The following is a 19376-nucleotide window of genomic DNA, read 5'->3' as shown; positions in this document are numbered from 1 at the left end:
ATCAATATGGACAATCCCAGAAGTACCACCCTCATCCAAAACAGCTTTCCTTCCATAGCTCTGGATTCCAGCAACCGACCTTATTCTTCCCACTAGCTCTGGGCACAAACAGTTCAGAGGTGTTTGGCCAACATCAGACCTCACCGAATCAGTTCCCTGGATGCCAAACCTCTCTACCAAAAAGGAATTCAGAAGGAATCATTCCTGTGATATTTCCACTAGGGCCTGCTCAGCCCTGTCTTCACCTGGGGAGATAGGTGGTATCTTCTTAAAGGATAACCGGTGACATAAAATTCCCAAGTAACCATCTTGCCCTAATTGGAAGGGCAAAATGGGAAAGAAGAGAAGAAAATGAGCAGCCTTAGTAAGAGGCATTTTCAGGGTCTAGTTCAGTGGTTCCCAAACTTTTTAGGCCTGCTGACCCCTTTCCAGAAAAATATTACTTAGCGCCCCCTGTCACATACTATCACCGCCCCCTTACAGTTATTCACTGCCCCCAAACGCACCTGTGGGCATCACCGCTCCCCTGGATCGCTGCAGCACCCACCAGAGGGCAGTGGCACCCACTTTGGGAATCACTGGTCTAGTTCAATGTTTTTGATCCCAGGATAACTCAATTGATGATTTATCTGATACTGGTAAGCTACATAGGGCAGGCAGCTTAGAGATTGTTTGAATGAGTTTCCCAGCTTCCCTCTCTTCCTAACAGAACAAAAAAGAACAGAGACGATGAGTGGAGAGTGGGCTATGGATTTTTCCATAGATCCACACTTAAGGCCACCTTTTAACTGGGTCTCTGTTTGCTTATCTATGGCTTTCAAGGCAAGTGTAGCCATCATCAAGCCAAACCAGTCATTCTCTGCATGGACAGTTGCAAACTCCTCTTGGCCCAGTGAGACCTCCCTCTCTCAAGATGGACAGAGCCAGAAGGAATTTCCTGGCTGCATGTGCAGATCGAGGGAGGAATAGGAGTTACCACCACCAGAGGGGAGCAGAAGAAGAGAAACCCAAGTTTCCAGCAGAAGAGTGAGCTACATTCCAGAGAGAGAATTCTAGAGATTCTTGTTAGACTGGTCTTATCACCTGGAGGCTAGTGTATTCATTAGCATAATGAAGTGTGGCCAGCATGTTCCTGAGGGTTACTGCCAGCATCAAAAGAATTTTTTTTATTAAGAATCTTTCTTAATATATAAATCAAGGCGAAATCTGACCCACACCTTCATCCCAACAGTGTCTGTGTGGATGCAACAGGGAATGAATGGGCATGGAACAGCACTAAGGAAACAAGGAAGTGAGGGGGACTACACTGTGATAGGAATCATCCTACCCCACCCACCCAGGGAAGGAAAATCATCTAGACACAAGCAAAGCTACAACTAGGAGGCTACTCGGGTCTGGGAGCTCCTGCGCCAAGGCAGGACCTCTACCTGGAACCTGCTAGTGCCTTCAAGTGTGGTGGTTAAAGGGGGAGAGGGAGCCTGAGACACAAGCTCCCTGGACAGTGGAAAAAGAAGGCAGGGATCTCTTTTCCCAGATTTGGAGGAGGGATCATGGTGCTCCTTATGGAAGATTTACTCAAAGGATAGTAGATCTGGGTGAGGCCCCTCATTGTCAAGGCTGGTGGTCCTTGCCCGAGGTAGGGGGCTGCCATCTTCCTGGGGCTCAGTCAGGCTAATAGGACCCAGACTGAGTTTGAGGCCATTTCTTTCACTTAGGCTTGGGGAGGAGGCCCTTCTCCACTCGGGTGTCCTCAGCTTGAAATCACTCTGGGTGTCCTTGTGGATGAGATCCGGCACTGAAAAAGGGACCTCTCCATTGGGGAGGGCCTCGGTTCCCAACACTGTCTCCAAGGAACCTTCGGGTCCCAGGGTGTCATCTGAGACCAGCTCTCCTAGGCTAGGCTCTGTGGAAGGGGGCTCTTGGAGAGGCCCAGCCGACAGCTCTGCCCCGTACTCCAGGCTGCTCACAACAGGCTGGGGGGAAATCAGCATGTCTTGGGGGCTCTTCAGGGCCCGAGGGGTGCGCTTCTTGGTCACGGGAGGAGGTGGGTCAAGCCGAGGGAATGCTTCCAAAAGAACTGACCTACAAAGAAAATAATAAAGATGTCATTTCAAGAAATCTTTTAACTTACTAGCATATGATCTCTGGAAAGTTACTCTCCCAAACTCACTTGTAAGGAGATAATTGTATTATCTACCTAAAAGAGTTCTTGAGAAGATCATAGGTTTGAGAAATAGAGGGGGCTTAGAAACCCAGCCTTCATTTTATAGATGTGGAAGCTGAGACCCCTTGTTTGTAAAATTATAAAATTGTGCCTCCTCCAATCCATTCTGCATACTCCTGACAAGAAAATCTTTTTTTTATGCACAAATACAGTTGTGTCATTTATCTATTAAAAAGTCTTCAATGGCTCCCCACTGCCCAGAGTAAATTCCAAACTCTTCCTCCACTTGGCATTCAAGTTTTTTATAATTTGGCACCAACTTACCTTTCCAATTTGATCTATTACTTCCCTTCGCACATTGTCTGCTCCAGGCTACACTGGCTGCTCTATCCCATGAGCCCACACTAACCTCGTGCTCGAGGTATAGTAACCTGAGCAACTTTGCTCAGGATGTCTCCAGAGTGCTGCCCTGTTTGCCCACTGCAAGACATTGTGGTGGAATAGACAGTGAGCTGTCCTCAAAGCCAGCAAAGTCCTGGGTTCCAGGAGACTGGCTGTCCATACTGGCTGTGTGTCACCAGACAACTCCATGAAGGGAGAGACCATGCCTAGACTAGTATGACAGCCCTCTGGTAAGCATTCCTGCCTCGAGTCTCTTCCCATTCCAAACTATTCTCTATTCAGCTATCAAAGAGATCTTCCCAAATAATTAAGTGTAATCCCCTGTTCCATTCAATAAACTTTGTTGTTCAGTTGTTCTCCAATCACAACCAACTCTTTGTGACCTCGTGTAGAGTTTCCTTGGCACAGATCCTGGTGTAGTCTGCCATTCCCTTATCCAGCTCATTTGACAGATGAGGAAACTGAGGCCAACAGGGGTAAGAAGGGCTTTGTCTAAGACCACATGGCTAGTACGTGTCTGAGGCTAGATTTGAACTCAGATTCTTCTTGACTATGGACTCTAGCTGCCCCCGATAAACTCTAGTGGCTCCCAAAGACCTCGAAGATCAAATAAGAAACCTTCTATTTAGATTTAAAAGAGAAAACCTTAATAACCTGCCTTCTTCCTACCTTTTGAGTCTTCTTCTACCTTGCCCCCTCTCAGATACTCTGTGATCTGGTAATAGTGGCCTCCCTGCTGCAATGTTCCTTGTACATGACCCTCCATCTCTCCACTCCAGGCATTTTTAGCGGCTGTCTTGATGCCTGGAATGCACTTCCTCCTCATCTCCACCTTTTGGCTTTTCTGGTTTTCTTCAAGTCTCTGCTGAAGTCCCATCTTTTTGCAAAAAGTCTTTCCCAGTGCTCCTTAAACTTAGTTCCCCTCTCTGAGACTATACCTCTCCAACCCCATTTATACTGCGTACATCTGGGGTGTACCTAATTGCTTCCAGGTTGTCTTCCTCATTAGATTGAGTTCCTTGAGAGCAGGAGCTGTTCTTTGCCTTTCTTTTGTACCAGAAATTAGCCTGGTGCTTGGCACATAATAAATGTTAATTGACTGACTATGCCATTTCTAATTTTCAGGTCTGCCTAGCACCTAGTACAGGAGGCACTTAATAATATATCTTAGTTGTTGTGAAAGTCAGTATCATGACTTAGAGACAGCTAGGTGGCACAGCAGAAGTTAGGAAGATGTGAGTTGAATCCTACCTGAGACTACCTGAGAGTTTTGGGATCCAGGGAAATCCTAGTTTCCTCATCTGGAAAATGGGCATATAATAGCACCTTCCTCAGAGTTGTTGTGAAGACCCAATGTGTATAAAATGTTTTGCAAACCTTAAAACACTACGTAAGTGCTAGCTATTCCTATTCTATAGACCTGTGTGAAATGTACTATCTAAATGGAAGCTATTTGTCCTAATCCAGATGGTCACCTCTCTTTTTAAACTCATTACTTTTATGCACTATCCTACACAGTACTTGAGTTCCTTACGGGCAAGGACATGCCATTTTGTTATTTGGATCCCTAACTTCTAGGCTGGCACATAGTAGGTGCTGAACAAATGTTTGCTGATTGATTATTCTCAAATTCTCTCATTTATTTATGTCTCCTCTTTCTAGCAGGAGTCTAAGCTTCTTGTGGGCAAGGACTGCATCTTACTTAGCATTCTCCAAAAGTATCCTTATGAGAGACATATTGAATTCATCAATCCAGTTGGCTGCCATTTGGAGGAATGGAGAAATTTCTCACCATCAAACTGAACTGCCCCACAGGAGGCCACTGTACTTGGAGAGTTCAGACCTCAAAGCCCCAGAGACAACCTCCAGTAGCAATGGCAAACTCACCATGAATAAGAAGGAACAGCAGAGGAGCAGTTAGGTGGCTCAATGGATAGATTGCCAGAGCTGGAGTTGGGAAGACCTAGGTTCAAATATGGCCTTAGATATTTCTTTGCTGTGTGATCCTGGGCAAGTCACTTAACCAAAATTTCTTGGCTCTTACTATTTTGCCTTGGAACTGATATTTGTATTGATTCTAAGACAGAAGGTAAGGGCTAAAAAAAAGTAACAGCAGAATCCAGTTGATGCTGCCAATCAAACGATGGACACCAAAAGGGATGGGGAGGGGCATAGTGTTCCAGAGGAAGAAGAGACACTGAGACCGATCTGAGAATTGACTAGAAATCTTTTGCACCCCTCTTAGGGAGAGCGTAGAGGAATCTGAATAAAAAGGAATCTGTAATTCAGATGCTACTTTGGATCATAAAAGCTCAGAGAAGGAATAATTTCAATGATTATGCAGATTTGCATATTAATAAGCATCTCATCTACAATGTCCCCAACAAAGGATCATATAATCTCCACTTGGAGACCTCAGGTGGAGGAGAGCCCACTATTTTCAAAGGTAATCCCTTTCATTTTTGGATAGCTTAGTAGATTGGCAAGTTTTTCCTTTATATAGGGCTGAAATCCACATTTCTGCAACTTCAAACCATCATTCCTAGTTTTTTCCTCCTGGGGGAAAAGTAAAACAAATCCCATCCCATTTCCATATGGCAAGTTTTCAAATACTTGTTTTTTAAAACCCTTGCCTTCCATCTTAAAATCATACTGTGTACTGGTTCCAAGGCAGAAAGGCAGAAAGGCAGAAAGGGGTAGGCAGTGGGGGTTAAGTGACTTGCCCAGGATCACACAATGAAGACGTGTATGATGCCAGATTTGAAGGCAGGACTTCAATCTCTAGAGTGAGCCATCTGGCTGCCCCCCAAATTTTCAAATTCTTAAAGACAGATACAACCTCCACCATTTCTCTTCCATGTGAAATATCTGCAGGCATTTCTGATGTTTTTTGTATATTGATCAAATTCTCTCACCATTCTGATCATTCTTCTCTGGGTAGTCTCCAACTTATCAATGTCTTTTCTAAACTATGTTGCCTAGAACTGAACATAAGAGCCCAGATGTGGTCTGACCAGGGCAGATTCCAGAGGGACCGTCATAGAGTCATCAAATGCCATAGTTGGAAGGGACCTTAGTGGGTATCCAATCTAACCCGGAGCTGAGAAAGAATGGCTTCCTTGATATATACTCAAGTAGTTGTTCACTCTTGGCTTGCCAATTCCCACTGAGGTGAACCCAATGCCTCCTGGACAGCCCATTCCAATTGTGGGCAGCTCTAATAATAATTATGGAGTATTTCTTTAAAGCCAACCTACATGGACCTCCTTGCAACTTCTGTCTGCTGCTCCTGGCATGAGCCTTGGGAGCCAAGTTGAACAAGTGAAATGAAACCTTTCAAAAACAGCAATCATGACTCCCCAAAGACTTTGCTACCTTAGGATGAACATCCTTCCGCTCCCCAGATCCTCTGACGAGTCCTTATAGGATATGAACTGAAGCCTCTTAATTAACTGAGTTGTTCCCCTCTGGATATTTCCCAGCTTACCAATGTCTTTCCTTTTTAAAAGAGGGGTGCCCAGAAAGGAAAGGGCTAATGGAGGCAGAATGTAACAAGACACTTAGCCTCCTCTTTGAAAATTAACACTAAGCAGCAGAGGTGAAGCTCCCTTAATGGGCATTTTGCTTTCTGCAGGCCCCCTTTTTCAATGGGAGGTCAGGTGCTTTACAACAATGATAACAACAAAACAAAACTAGTATTACATGCAAGTGTCATGAGGGGATGAGTGCAAGTCTAATTACTATTAAACTATAAATAGATATTTTCTTAAACTCAGGGACAAAGGTGGGAAAAGGAACCATGACAGGTTTTAACGGGCAAGTACCTGAATTTTTGCAGAACAGCTACCAAAAGGGGTAAATAATCTTGGGTACAAGGTCACACAGCAAGTTTCAGAGGCCGGATTTGAATTCAAGTCTTCCTGACTACGTATAGCACTCTGAGCACTGCAGTTACCCAATGGGGATGGGGAAAGGCTTCTTGAAGAACTATGATAAGACTGGGTGAATGGAAGAGGGATAGATGCACGAGGTCTTGACAACTGATTGGATAAGGAAGACGAAAAGGAGGGAAAAATTTAAAAAATTCTGAGTTATAAGGAAAGCTAGTTTTTGGGAGGTGGTAAAATTCTTATTAGAGACAGGAGAGTTTGAAGGAGGAAAGAATTTGGGGGAAAGGGGAGAATGAAATCAAGACCTCCGACCTAGACAAATTATAATGTAAGCACTAAAAAACCTTGTAGAAGTAATTCCTAAGCCGCTACTAGGGATCTTGAAAGCTTTCTGAAAGAAAGGGAAAGATGTGAGTAGACTGGAGATGGGCAATTCCAAAGTGGGAAAAAGACTAATTTTGGAAAACCATCGGATAAACTTGAAGCTTTCTCTGGCAAAATTCTAGGACGTGTTTGTAAATGATGAAAGTACTTCAAAAAGGAAGTGGTACGGATTTGGATCTGAGAGACAAGTTAACTCTTTCATTTTACACATGAGAAAAACTGAGGCTCAGAGCTGTCTCCCAATAATTAAGTAACAGACTTGTTCAGTTGTTTTTGATTCTTTATGACCCCATGGACCAAGACACTGCAACACTGATTGTCCTTGGAGGTTTCTTGGCAAAGATTCTGGAGTCATTTGCCATTTCCTTCTCCAATGGATTAAGGCAGAGGTTAAGTGACTTGTCCCAAGATTACACAACTAGTAAGTGTCTGAGTTAACTCATCGGGTCTTCCTGACTTGAGGCCCAGCATTTCCTCCACCGAGCCACCTAGCAGTCTCCTTAAGAAACAGAATCAGAATTCTGTTTTAAGTCTTCAAACTCCACTTGACCATACCAATCAAGTTAGGTTTATTAAAAAACAAGTCATGCCAGTCTAAACCTCATTTCCTTTTTTTAGAGGCTAAATACATCAGAAGAATGTTGCAGAAATAGTTTACTTGGATTTCAAAAAGGCATCTGGCAAAATCTCGTTCAATAATATGGAGGAGACGGAGGCATTTCGGTTGGATGATCATACAATGAGGTAGACTCCAAATCATTTGAATGGCCATCCCCAAAGAGTGTCGCTTAATGGATCCAAGCCACCCTGAAAGGAAATGGCAAGCCAAAGGACTCTATTTTTCAACCAGCTCCATATCAATGACTGGAATGAAAGTATAACTGTCAAGAGTAGCTAATAAATTAGATGACAGTCAAAGTTCAACAAGACAGATTGGAATGATGGACTGCATCTATCAAAATGAAAATTAAGAATGATAAATGGAAACTCTTACACTTGGGTTGAATAAAAAAAAAATCAACTGCACATTAATGGCTGGCATTTATGTAGTGTTGTGAGGTTGACATGGTCTCATTTGATCCTTATAGCTGAACTTGTATGCTTGCTTTTTCCAAGAGCTCAGTACTCCATCTTTTTCCTCTGGACTTTTGCATGGCCTGACTCCCACACCTGGATTCTTGGGAGCCAGGGAAGGACTTGGTTTAAATCTGCCATCTATCATTCATGAGCTCTGGCCATGGGTAAGTGACTTGAGGTCTCTGGGCTTCAGCTTCCTTATCTATAAAAATGGAAATAATATCTATAAAGAAGCAACATGGCATTCTCTCCTTATTCCTACATTTTCGAGTTCCTAGGCTTTCTGCACTGCTGGCGCAGCTCAGGGGCCATTTCCTTAAGGGAAGCCTTTCCAGACCTGTTCCTCTTTAAATTATCACTCACACGCTTCTCTCCGTACATAGTGAATCCCCCCAGAGCAATGTAAACTCTTCCAGGACAGGGATAGATTTTCATTCTCTTCTGTTCCCAGTGCCTAGCTGTACTGGTGCATAAAGGTGGGCATTTTTGTTTATCAAGACCTCTGATTGGGGGCACCCTCTCTACCTGTAAAGATGAGCAAAATTCTGCAATTTAGAGCTTTGGAGAGCTGCCTGGGATGGAGGGCACAGAGAGGTTGGAAGGCTTGTCAGAGGCCACATGTTTATCATGTGTCTAAGGAAGGTCTTGAATCTAAGGCTTCCTGATTTTGAACCCAGGCCCTCTATCCCCTGGGCCATGTTGCTTCTTTATAGATATTATTCCCATTTTTATAGATGAGGAAGCTGAAGTCCAGAGACCTCAAGTCACTTATCCATGGTCAGAGCTCATGAATGATAGATGGCAGATTTAAACCAAGTCCTTCCCTGACTCCCAAGGCCATGGCTTTTTTTCACTCTACTGAACCATCTCTCAGATCCCAGACAGGAGAGATGAGGTCAGGTGGTATTACCTGCGAATAGTAAACTGGTATATTGGTATGAGCCAGAGGTATGACTGAGTAGTCAAAATAAAATAAAATAGAATAAAAGTTACTATAGATAGGGTGCAGCTGGGTAGCTCAGTGGATTGAGAGTCAGGCCTAGAGACAGGAGGTCCTAGGTTCAAATCCGGCCTCAGCCACTTCCCAGATGTGTGACCCTGGGCAAGTCACTTGACCCCCATTGCCCACCCTTACTACTCTTCCACCTATGAGACAATACACCAAAGTTAAGGGTTTAAAAAAATATTAAAAAAAAAAAAGTTAATATAGATAAAGCTTCATTGAAAGAGAATATAGAGGGAACAGCTAGGTCAGTGGTTCCCAAACTTTTTTGGCCTACCACCCCCTTTCCAGAAAAAAATATTACCTTAGCCCCCTGGAAATTAATTTTTTTTAAAAATTTTAATAGCAATTAATAAGAAAGATAAATGCACCTGTGGCTATCACCGCTCCTCTGGATCACTGCAGCACCCACCAGGGGGCGGTGGCTCCCACTTTGGGAATCACTGAGCTAGGTGGTTCAATGGATAGAGAACCAGTCCTAGAGATGGGAGATCCTGAGTTCAAATTTGACCTCAGATACTTCCAAGCTGTGTGACCCAGGGCAAGTCACTTAATGCCCATTGCCTAGCCCTTACCTTTCTGTTGGAACCAATACATAGCACTGATTCCAAGATGGATGGTAAGGATTTTTTTTTTTAAAAGAGAGTCTACAAAATAAAGAAGTCAGGTTCCATCCAGCCCATGCTGATCAGACCTCTGGGAGAGGGGATTCGGTTCCAACCCACCTCTGCCTCTTTAAGAAGGATATTAGCAATTTGAGGTGGGTCCATCAAAGGGTAACCAGGATATGGAAGGGCCAGAAGCTAAGGCAAAAGTAGTCTGGTTGAAGGAGTTAGGAATATGTCATGTAAAGAAGACTCAGGAAAGGCATGTTAGCTGTCTTCAAACATTGGAAGGATGATAATATGGAGAAGGATTTGAGGCATATTTATTTGGCACTAAAGTGTATAGAACTAGGAAGCTTCGGGGGGACAGATTTCAGTTCAACGTAAGGAAGGAGTTTTTAATAGAATGGAACAAAATGGAAATGGACATGTCATGTGGCAGTTGGGTTCATGTCATGGAGGCATTCAAGAAAAAGCTAGCCAAACACTTCTCTGGGAGGACACTGAGGGGATGTGTGCAGTGGGCAAGGTTGGGTGAACTGGTTGACCTCATTTTTCAAATCTGATTCCAACCATAGCCCGAAACAATGAGGCCTCTTGGCTTGAATTATAAGGGCTTTCATTTCAGGATTGCTTCTTCCAATTAATTTGCCATTTGGGGCTCCCTTCAGGACAGAAGAGCCTTTTCTGCCTGAGGCACTCTCCAGCCAGCAGGCTTAAGCCTAGAAAGTCTGGCTGCAGGGTGAGATAGCATCACTGTTCTGGCCTGTGGCAGAAAGAAGCATGCCAACCACTTATCACTAGCTCCTATTATTAGCTCATTAGTGCTTAGGTAATGTTGACCATCCCAGGCCTCAGAGGATAAATTGTCACCAGTGACAAATGGCTTTGGAAACTGGTCTGTAAGCTTTGACTTAATGCCACTGTTTCTTCTCCTAGGAGACCAAAAGAATCCTACAGAGGTAGTGATCCAGCCCCTAGTGTTATTGCATAGAATCATGAACATTATTATACATTATATTAATAGGCATCTTTGATGCTATTGTTTAGTCATTTCAGTCATGTTCGATTCTTCATGGTCTCATTTGGGTTTTCTTAGCAAAGATCCTAGAGTGGTTTGCCACTTCATCCTCCAGCTCATTTGACATAAGAGGAAACTGAGGCAAACGAGGTTAAGTGACTGGCCCTGGTCACACAGCTAGTTGTCTGAGGCCAGATCTGAACTCTGAAAGATGTGTCTTCTGGACTCCAGACCTGGCACTCTCTCCATTGCATCTTACACTTATTTTCCAAATCACTCACCGATTCATCCTTACCAAGATCTTGGGACACAGGTTGTTTGACAGACATTACTTAACACCTCAGAAATTCAATCAATGGTTTTTACCAAAGAGCTTACAGGTAGGTGAAAAGCACCCAAAGCTGGGAAAAGATACAAAGTCCCAGATACAGTAGCCATCAACAAAGAACTGGCCATCCAGTGGGAGAGATAAGACACATCCTGACCCAGGACAGAAGGGTAAGATCTCAAGAAATCAAGCAGGCTCCTTTTTTTAAGACCACACAATAATATTGCTTTGAGGGTCATTTACTTCTTAGTCCCCTATTTCTGGTATGCCTTGAGGCAGATTGTGAGTCCCATAATTAGAGGGCTTAAAACAAAAGCGAGATGACCATTTGTCAGCTCTGGCTTAATCTGGATGACACTCGGGAGGTGCCTTCTGCCTCTGAGATTTGGTCATTAAGTGGGGTGTTCTTAGATGCATGGATAGAAAGTAGGAGCAGAGAGACTCAGAGTTCAGGCACTTGTCCAAGGTATTTCTCCCTGTCAGCAGTGGAAATCGGACCTGGTCATTCGGGACTGCACCCCATGAGCTTTGGACTTTTAATCAAGGAAGCAGTTCAGTATCTTTGCCTATAAGAAAAAAAGCAAAGAATGCACAAACAGGATGGGGTCAACCAACTCAAAGGAAACCTAAGTCTGTGATCACAGCTCACAACTACATTGTACTTCACGGTTAAAAACCACTTTCTGCATGAGGTACATTAGGGAAATAGATTTATCTGTACTTTACAGATGAGAAAACTGAGGTTGAGAAGAGGTAAGTTACTTAGAGGTAATGGGCTCTGCTGGATAGAGCTGAACTTAGATTTGGGAAGATCAAGGTTCAAATCCTACCTCATTCATACTAGCCTGTGATCCTGGGCAAAGCACTTAATCTTGGTAGACCTCCTATGTAAAATGAAGGGGTTAGATTCACTGTCCTCCAAGGTCCTTTCCATCTCTAATTCTATGATCCTAGGGACTTGATGAAGGTCTCTTGGATAGCATGTGGTTGAGTCGGGACTGGAATCCAGAATTTCTGACTCCAAGTCCAGTTGGATCTTTGTACTGCACCAAACTGCCAATTAGTATGACCCCTACAGCTCCATCTTTAATCACTTTTTCAAGTTATAACCACTGTGGAAAAAAAGCAAATATTATCTCTAAGAGCCAGTTGGGCATTAATTCAAAGTAGTTTTTAGTTTAGTTCAGATACAGAAGAGACCAGAGGAAATAAAACACAGAAAAACTAAACTTTTATGGGATTAAGGAGAAAAGTCTGGATCATAAGATACCACAGTGGGGATGCCTGGAGTTTGGCATGAGGCCATTAATGACTTCTTGGATAACAAATCTGGTATAATAAAAAGAGGACAGAAAAGGTTCTGAAGAGAAGTTTTACCTTCTTCACAAAGCGGTTTAGAGTTGACCCTCCTGTGGTAGGAAGGCCTGGAAAACATCTAACAAGTTGGTGATTACTTCCCTGCTCAATACAATCTGTCCCATGAGTTTATTGGTCATTTTTAGGCAAATGATTCCCAGATTTGTAATATCTAGCCCCGGTCTTGCTAAGGAACTTCAGATCTACCTCACCAACTGATTTAGGTGCTCTGTAGGACATCCTAGCGGCACTTCAAACTCAAATGAACAAAATAGAACTCATTATCTCCTTCCTGACCCCAAAACCTTTCTTGCAAACATTCCTTTTTCTATCAAGGGTACTCTCATCTCTTCAGCCAAAGGAAGTCCATGACCTCAATGTTCATTCTCTACTCCTTACGTTCCCTCACTTCATATATCCAATCTGTTGTCATTTTGTTAATTCAACATTCACACTACTTCTCACATCTGTTCCCTTTTCCATTCACACAGTCATCACTCTAGCTTAGTCCCTGTCACCTCCCTTCTAGACCACTTCCAATAACCTAAATGGTTTCTTTGACTTGAGTGTCCTCCAACTCATCCTCCATAAAGTTGCCAAAGTGATATCTGGCTATATCAGTCCTCTGCCCAGTAAAGTGCAGTGGGCACCCTGTTCCCTGAAGGCTCACAAACAAAACCTCTGTTGGGCTTTTAAAGCCTTTTTCTAGTCAAGCTCTTGTTTGCCTTTTTAAGGCTTATTAGCCACCACTGAGACTTCCTTTCATGTACTCCAGTGATTCCCAAAGTGGGCACCACCGCCCCCTGGTGGGTGCTGCAGTGATCTAGGGAGGCAATGATGGCCATAGGTGCATTTATCTTTCCTATTAATTGCTATTAAAATTTTTAAAAATTAATTTCCAGGGGGCTAAGTAATATTTTTTCTGGAAAGGGGGCGGTAGGCCAAAAAAGTTTGGGAACCACTGATGTACTCTATGGTCTGGCCAAAGTGACCTGGTTACTCCTTATACTCAACATCCCATCTGCTGTCTCTCCATCTTTGCATATATTCTGCTCCAGGCCTGGAATGTGCCCTCTCTCCTTACTTCTCCTTTTAGTTTAAGAACCACTTCCTACGTGAGTCTTTTCTTGATCCCATAGGCTACTGGTGCCTTCCTTCCAGGTTATCTTGGATTTATTCTGTATGTATTTATAAGTATTCATGTTGTCTTCCCTGAAAGAATGGAAGAGATCTGAGGGCAAGGACAGTTTCATTTCTATCTCTGTATCCCTAGAACCTAGCATAAAATAGACTTAATAAATTCTTGCTGATTAATTCTGAGCTTGATGCCAAAACAAGCAAAAATTATCTTTGGGGAAAACATTATAGAAAACGTGAAGTTTTTGGAGACATTGAACATAACTCCAAAAATCCTTTGTGGGAGCAGTGTGAGAACATTAGGGGCTTCCATCAAGCAAAGCTTTGGAAAGCCTAAAAGACCCCCAGCTTGCAAAGTCTCTGGGTAACCATAGTCTAGATAAAGCCAAACACATAGCTCACTCCTCATGTGAGACTTCTACCCCTCCTTCCCCTCCCTCTTTACTGAAACTGCATGTCCTTTCAAGAAACTATTGATGCAGGCATTCAATGAGAATCTGGGTTAGATAGTTATATACTGACTTATTGATTTATCAGCCTATAGAAAACTCTGTCTAGATTCACTGAGGTAAACTAAGTCCATTGTCTTGATCTTGTGAATTATTGACTTTCATTGTGTATGACCTAATCCCTCAGCCTGATTCAAACTCTTTGTAAAAAATGTACCTGTAATCAATAAATGTTTTCATTGATTTGCAAGCAGCTTGCCACTGACTCTCCTGATTCCAAAACCTACTCATCTCTCCTACCCCATCCTCAGGCCACAATAACCTTGAGAGCAAGATCTACCACTTCTTCTCTTTGAGCTCAATTAGATACCAACAAATTGACCCACATAATAGGAAAGAATGAATATGGTTGTTGTTATTTAGTTTCTTCAGTTGTGTCCCACACTTCATGACTCCATCTGGGTTTTCTTGGCAAGGATACTGGAGTGGGTTGCTATTTTCTTGTATAGTTTGTTTTATAGATGAGGAAACTGAGACAACGGGGTTAAGTGACTTACTCAGGGTCACACAGCTAAAGAGTGCCTGACACCAGATCTGAACTCAGGCCTTCCTGACTCCAGGCCCACCACTCTATCCACGGTACCATCCAGTGACCCAAAGAACAAATAGGGACATCATAATATGTAAGTGCCCAGAGGGCAAGATTGTATTCGTGTGTGTGTATGTGCATGTGCATATCTTATATTCCTTGGGTTCACCTTGTATTGCCTCACCCAGAACTGGACATGAAGGCATTTAACAGTCCTCCCCTTAATCTCTTTTCTACTTCCAATTGAAATTCTGTAGGACTGCCCAGGGCCAGTCTGTAGCTCACCTTTCTTCTTCTTGCCATGTCCCTGGTGGGGGGTCGCCTGGAGCACACAATGTGGCTCCCGCATTGGTGTTGATCTCCATCACTCCTGCAGCATTCTCAAGGTTCACTGGCTCTTTCCTCCGCAAGAAATCATTGACCTTGGCGCCCACGGCCTTCCCCAGGTTCTTGAGGTGCTGGCTGCTGCCCATTCGGAGCCCTGGTCCACTAGGTTCCAGGGAGCCCATAGTTGTTGTGCTGGGGGCAGTAGACTTGGACAGGTGGGGGAAAGAACGGCTTGCCTGCAGCTTTGGTGTGGGTGCTGTGTTAGAGTTCTCAAACATGCTTTGGTCAACTGTGAAAAGAAAGGAAGAAGCAGGAAGGCAAAGGGTGAAGAGGTTTTTTTTGGCTGAATTCGGTAGACCACATTTCCTCTACTCTACCCTCTTTCTCTATGTGAAGCATTTTCCAATAAAACTCATAATTTTTTCAGCTTCTAAAAGCTTTGGAAATACTCAGGAAGGAGCTAGCTGGAGTATTCTTTTTTTTTTTCTTTTTTTTTTTTTAAACCCTTGTACTTCGGTGTATTGTCTCATAGGTGGAAGATTGGTAAGGGTGGGCAATGGGGGTCAAGTGACCTGCCCAGGGTCACACAGCTGGGAAGTGGCTGAGGCCGGGTTTAAACCTAAGGAGTATTCTTGAATCCTTCCAACACCATGGAAAAGACACATGTAAAATAATCAGTGACTAAATCCACAATTAATTTTTGTCATGTCTGACTCTTCATGATCCCACTTGGGGTTTTCTTGGCAAAGACACTAGAGTGGTGTGCCATTTCCTTCTCCAGTTCATTTTCCAGATGAGGAAACTGAGGCAAAGAGGATCGAGCTACTTGTCCAGGGTCACCCAGCTAGTAAGTATATGAGGTGAAGTTTGAATTCATGAAGATGGATTTTCCTGATTCCAAACCCAGTTAGTATAATATTTTATAATTCACTTAATAGTTTCAGAGCTTATTTATTATTGACTTAGACCTGGATCCTCAGCAGTCTTTTAATTTCATCACTTCATTTTATAAATGAGGAAATTGAGGCCCAGAAATTTGCTCCAAGTTTCACAGGTAGTAATACGGCTGAGCTGGGATTTGTACCCAATTCCTTCCATTCTAACAGTTCTCTTTCAATTGCACTATGCTGCCTCTCTAGGTATCTTATACTAAATCCACACTTTTTTACCTCTATGATTCCTCCCAACCCTTAAGTCCCCTGAACTCGGTTCCTCAGGGGAGAGTTATAAATAGCATTATTGCAGGACATGTCCATTCATGGCACCAGGCCCTTGGAAGCAGTAAGAATTTAGAGAAGGAAGGAAAACATTATTGTTACACCACATACTGTCATGAGCACTTCTGTCCAATTATGTGACTCCTCACCTACCGGGGTGAAAGGATAGGATGGCTAAGGAGGACCAGGAGACTTTTCTTTGGAACTCTACCATGTACCTACCCTGTCCCTGCCTACAAGCATGAACTGCGTGGTCCATGCCATCTAGAGCCTAGGGACCGGCTGTTCATGCCTGCTGAGGGCATGGAAAGCTGCATCAGAGGCCATCTAATCGACCCATTTCCTCCTCACAAAAAAAGGATTCCTTCTAAACCATTCATCTTCCAGGGAGGCAGAGCCTACTATCGCCAAGGCAGCTCATTCTAGTTTTACATAGCATTAATTTTTAGGTACCATTGGAGATTTTATCTGCTATCAGGGATTACTTGGGCTTAGCAATCATTTGACTCTGGGACTAGCAAATGAGTAGTGGGTAACAAATCTCCTTTCTCTGGGGACCTTTGAGATCTAGAGCCGAGTTTTAGTTGAATTGAATTGCTACCTCTCAAACAGAAGAGGCAGGGGCAGACATAGACAACTCCATCCTTCAAATGAAAAAAATGAGGGTCAGGAGAAGATAAATCAGTAGCAGCGTTGCTGGACTGTGAGTCTGAGCATTGATTTTTCTGCAAGGTTACATGACCACCACTTGGTCATTCTAGCCCAGGAACTGGAGATGATCACAGGCACAGGCATAGGTATAGAGCCTGGGATTTGAAAATTGGGTTTTCTACCCACATACACTAACTAGAGGGACCTTGTTCATCTCTTGAAGGGCAGGAGGGGCCAAGATTCTCTAGGAGATTCAACACCCCTTTTTTAGGTGGCTGCACTTATTGCAACTTTCTAAGAAATACTTAGATTGTGATATAGTCTTGAGCATGTCTAAATTCATATCACAAGGCAACTTTCTCTGCCCTGGGCTGGTCAATGACCTGGGTCCCCTACAGCTTCTCCCTCTAACAAGCTTCAAGCAGTGATATCCTGCCAATTCCCTTTGACAAACAAGCTCCATATTCCAAGAAAATTTGGAGGGGAAAGATAGCAAAAAAAAGGTCTTTGTTCTCCAGCAATATGTAACTCCATGCCTTTCATCTCTTTCACTCCTCCTGATTCTTGTGCCCTGAACTTTGTAACTCAGAAAAGTGGTTGGAAATAGAACTAGTGTAGGACCCATCCATTTACATCAAGCAATAGGGAGGGAACCGACTCTCCTTTTGCAGGAACTCACCCCGTCATCTCTGTGTACACTGAGAGGAAGCTGGCATCATCCAGGCCATGTCCAAGCTCACCCACTCTACAAAGACTTTGAGGACATCTTTAACACCCTCCAAAACAGAGCACGAGTGCCTCTTTACTATCCACATGGTGGCTTGTATGATTATACCTAATCTAATTTAAAAAAAAATTCTCTCTCTCCTTTTTCCTCTCATCTCCCTCCCCATCATCTATTCTTATTCAAGGGCAAAGTCTATAACCGAGCAGGAAGTCCTTTGAAACTGATGCACTTAAATGCCTCTGCTTAAGCCAGAACATGCTTTAGTGTGACCCCAAAGGAGAAATAGAATGGGGCCCAACAGCAGACTGGAGAAGTTGGAGTGGCTTCATTGTTTGAGGTTTCTAGAGGATCAGGAAAGTTAATCTAAATCAAGGGGAAAATGCATACCAACACATACCAAACCCAATAATCAGAAAAGGTTTCTGAGTAGTCCTTGCGGCTCCTCTCCCAGAGACAGGAGTCTACTTGAACATGGTAGGTATGGGTGGTATATCACTGTAGTCCACACAGACCACTATATGTTGCCATTTGAAATTCCAATTCAATTTGAACAAACAATTATTAAGTACCTACTTAGAGCAGAACACTAGACAAGATCCTGGGGAAACCAAGAGAAAAATGGAATTGTCTTAGTCCTTACCCTCAGGAAACTTACATTCTATTGGGGGAGGGGAAGAAGACACAAATGAGTATTTTTTTCTCCATTTCTAACAAATGATCCTTTGAATAAAAGCCATTGAATATTATTTTTTAATGAGTTCATATGTATCTGTCTTGTTCCCATATTGAGATCACAAGTTCCTCCAGGGAAGGTCCTGTGTCACACTTCTTCATCAAGTCCATACAGTGTGCATTCAAGGGTTTATCGAAGTGGAATGATTTTGTGTGGACAATTGAGTTGACTGTTTATTCTGGAATGTTCCAATACTCTCAGGAAGGGGGTGGCCTGGAACATGAGAAAACGTCTTTCCAAGTTCCTTCTCACTTCCAGCAACCCAAGAATCCTTTCTAAAATCACGCGTGGGCAAGTTTAGCATTTATGTCTGTGGGTACATTCCAATAGCCCTTCTGGGATTATCCAGGTGGGCATTATTTTTTTTCCTTAAGACATGACATGAAGTGAATCCCCCTGCTTTCATGGTCTAGGTGGTACCAAGCCGAGAATTTCCCTTGACTACAACCACATTGAAGATCAACAATTAAATTTGGGGGTGGAGAAAAGGCAAGGGTACAGCAACAGCATCTTCTCAGCTAGGACATCCATGGGCATTGACATGAAATCAGGGAAGAGAACCTAGAACTTTGATCTCCCAGACACAAGAATGCCTGAGACCACACCCCCCAAGAAGACCAAGACTCCAGTGAATAAAGGAGGCGAGGAAGGACTGAACCTGGGACTAGGCCTCCCTCCCCCTGCTGCCACCACACACAGCATGCACACACAGGGGCAGAGAAGGGGGCATTCTTCAGCATGCTTCACCATTGGGGTAAAGGGTATCTTACCTGACCCAGGCAGGGGCTCGGAAAGCAGGCAGGAAGGAAATGAGAAAGAAACATTGCATGAAGTGACCAGTAGAGGAAGGTGTCCATACCTGCCCCTGAGCCTCCACCACTCACTTGCCAAGGGAATCCGTCGGGCCAAACTGGGGTCCTACTGCCCGGAGTATAATGGGAATCTCAGAAATGACCAGCTAAGTAAATGACTGACTTGTATCGGCTAAAAGCTCTTTCCTAGATGGGAAACTCTCCCCCGTTGTCTTGTAGAGTATTTTTAAAGCACTAGGCTGATTATTTTTAAAGTGGTATCAGTGGTGGAATTTAAATGGAAAAAGGGAAAATGAAATCCCAGGTGCTCCAGGCCTCATCAGTATCACTTATCAATATCTACCTATCATTTCCTAGTATGCAAATCACGGCATCCTAAAATGTTCCACCTGGAAGGAATGAGAGGTCATCGATTTCAACCCTTTAATGTGACAGATGAAGACAATGGCGCCCAAAATGGGGAAATGACTTGTTCTAAGACACGCTGTTACTTGGTGACAAAGC

General features: G+C 43.5%; 1 protein-coding gene across 1 annotated transcript in view; it reads right to left on the bottom strand.

Annotated features, from left to right (window-relative positions):
• Nucleotides 1-1143: 1143 nt before the first annotated feature.
• Nucleotides 1144-19376, bottom strand: part of LOC123245871 (carboxyl-terminal PDZ ligand of neuronal nitric oxide synthase protein-like) — a 441624-nt gene continuing 423391 nt past the window's right edge. Inside the window, exons 11-12 of the mRNA XM_044674861.1 lie at nt 14691-15011; nt 1144-2082 (exon numbers count right to left, since the gene is read on the bottom strand). Coding sequence (XP_044530796.1) covers nt 1572-2082; nt 14691-15011 — 832 coding nt within the window. The 3' untranslated portion in view covers nt 1144-1571. The remainder of the gene's footprint in view (nt 2083-14690; nt 15012-19376) is intronic.

This window comes from Gracilinanus agilis, chromosome 4 (genome assembly GCF_016433145.1).
Source record: "Gracilinanus agilis isolate LMUSP501 chromosome 4, AgileGrace, whole genome shotgun sequence".
NCBI classification, from domain to species: Eukaryota; Metazoa; Chordata; class Mammalia; order Didelphimorphia; family Didelphidae; genus Gracilinanus; species Gracilinanus agilis.
This window is presented reverse-complemented; position numbering and strand designations above follow the sequence as displayed.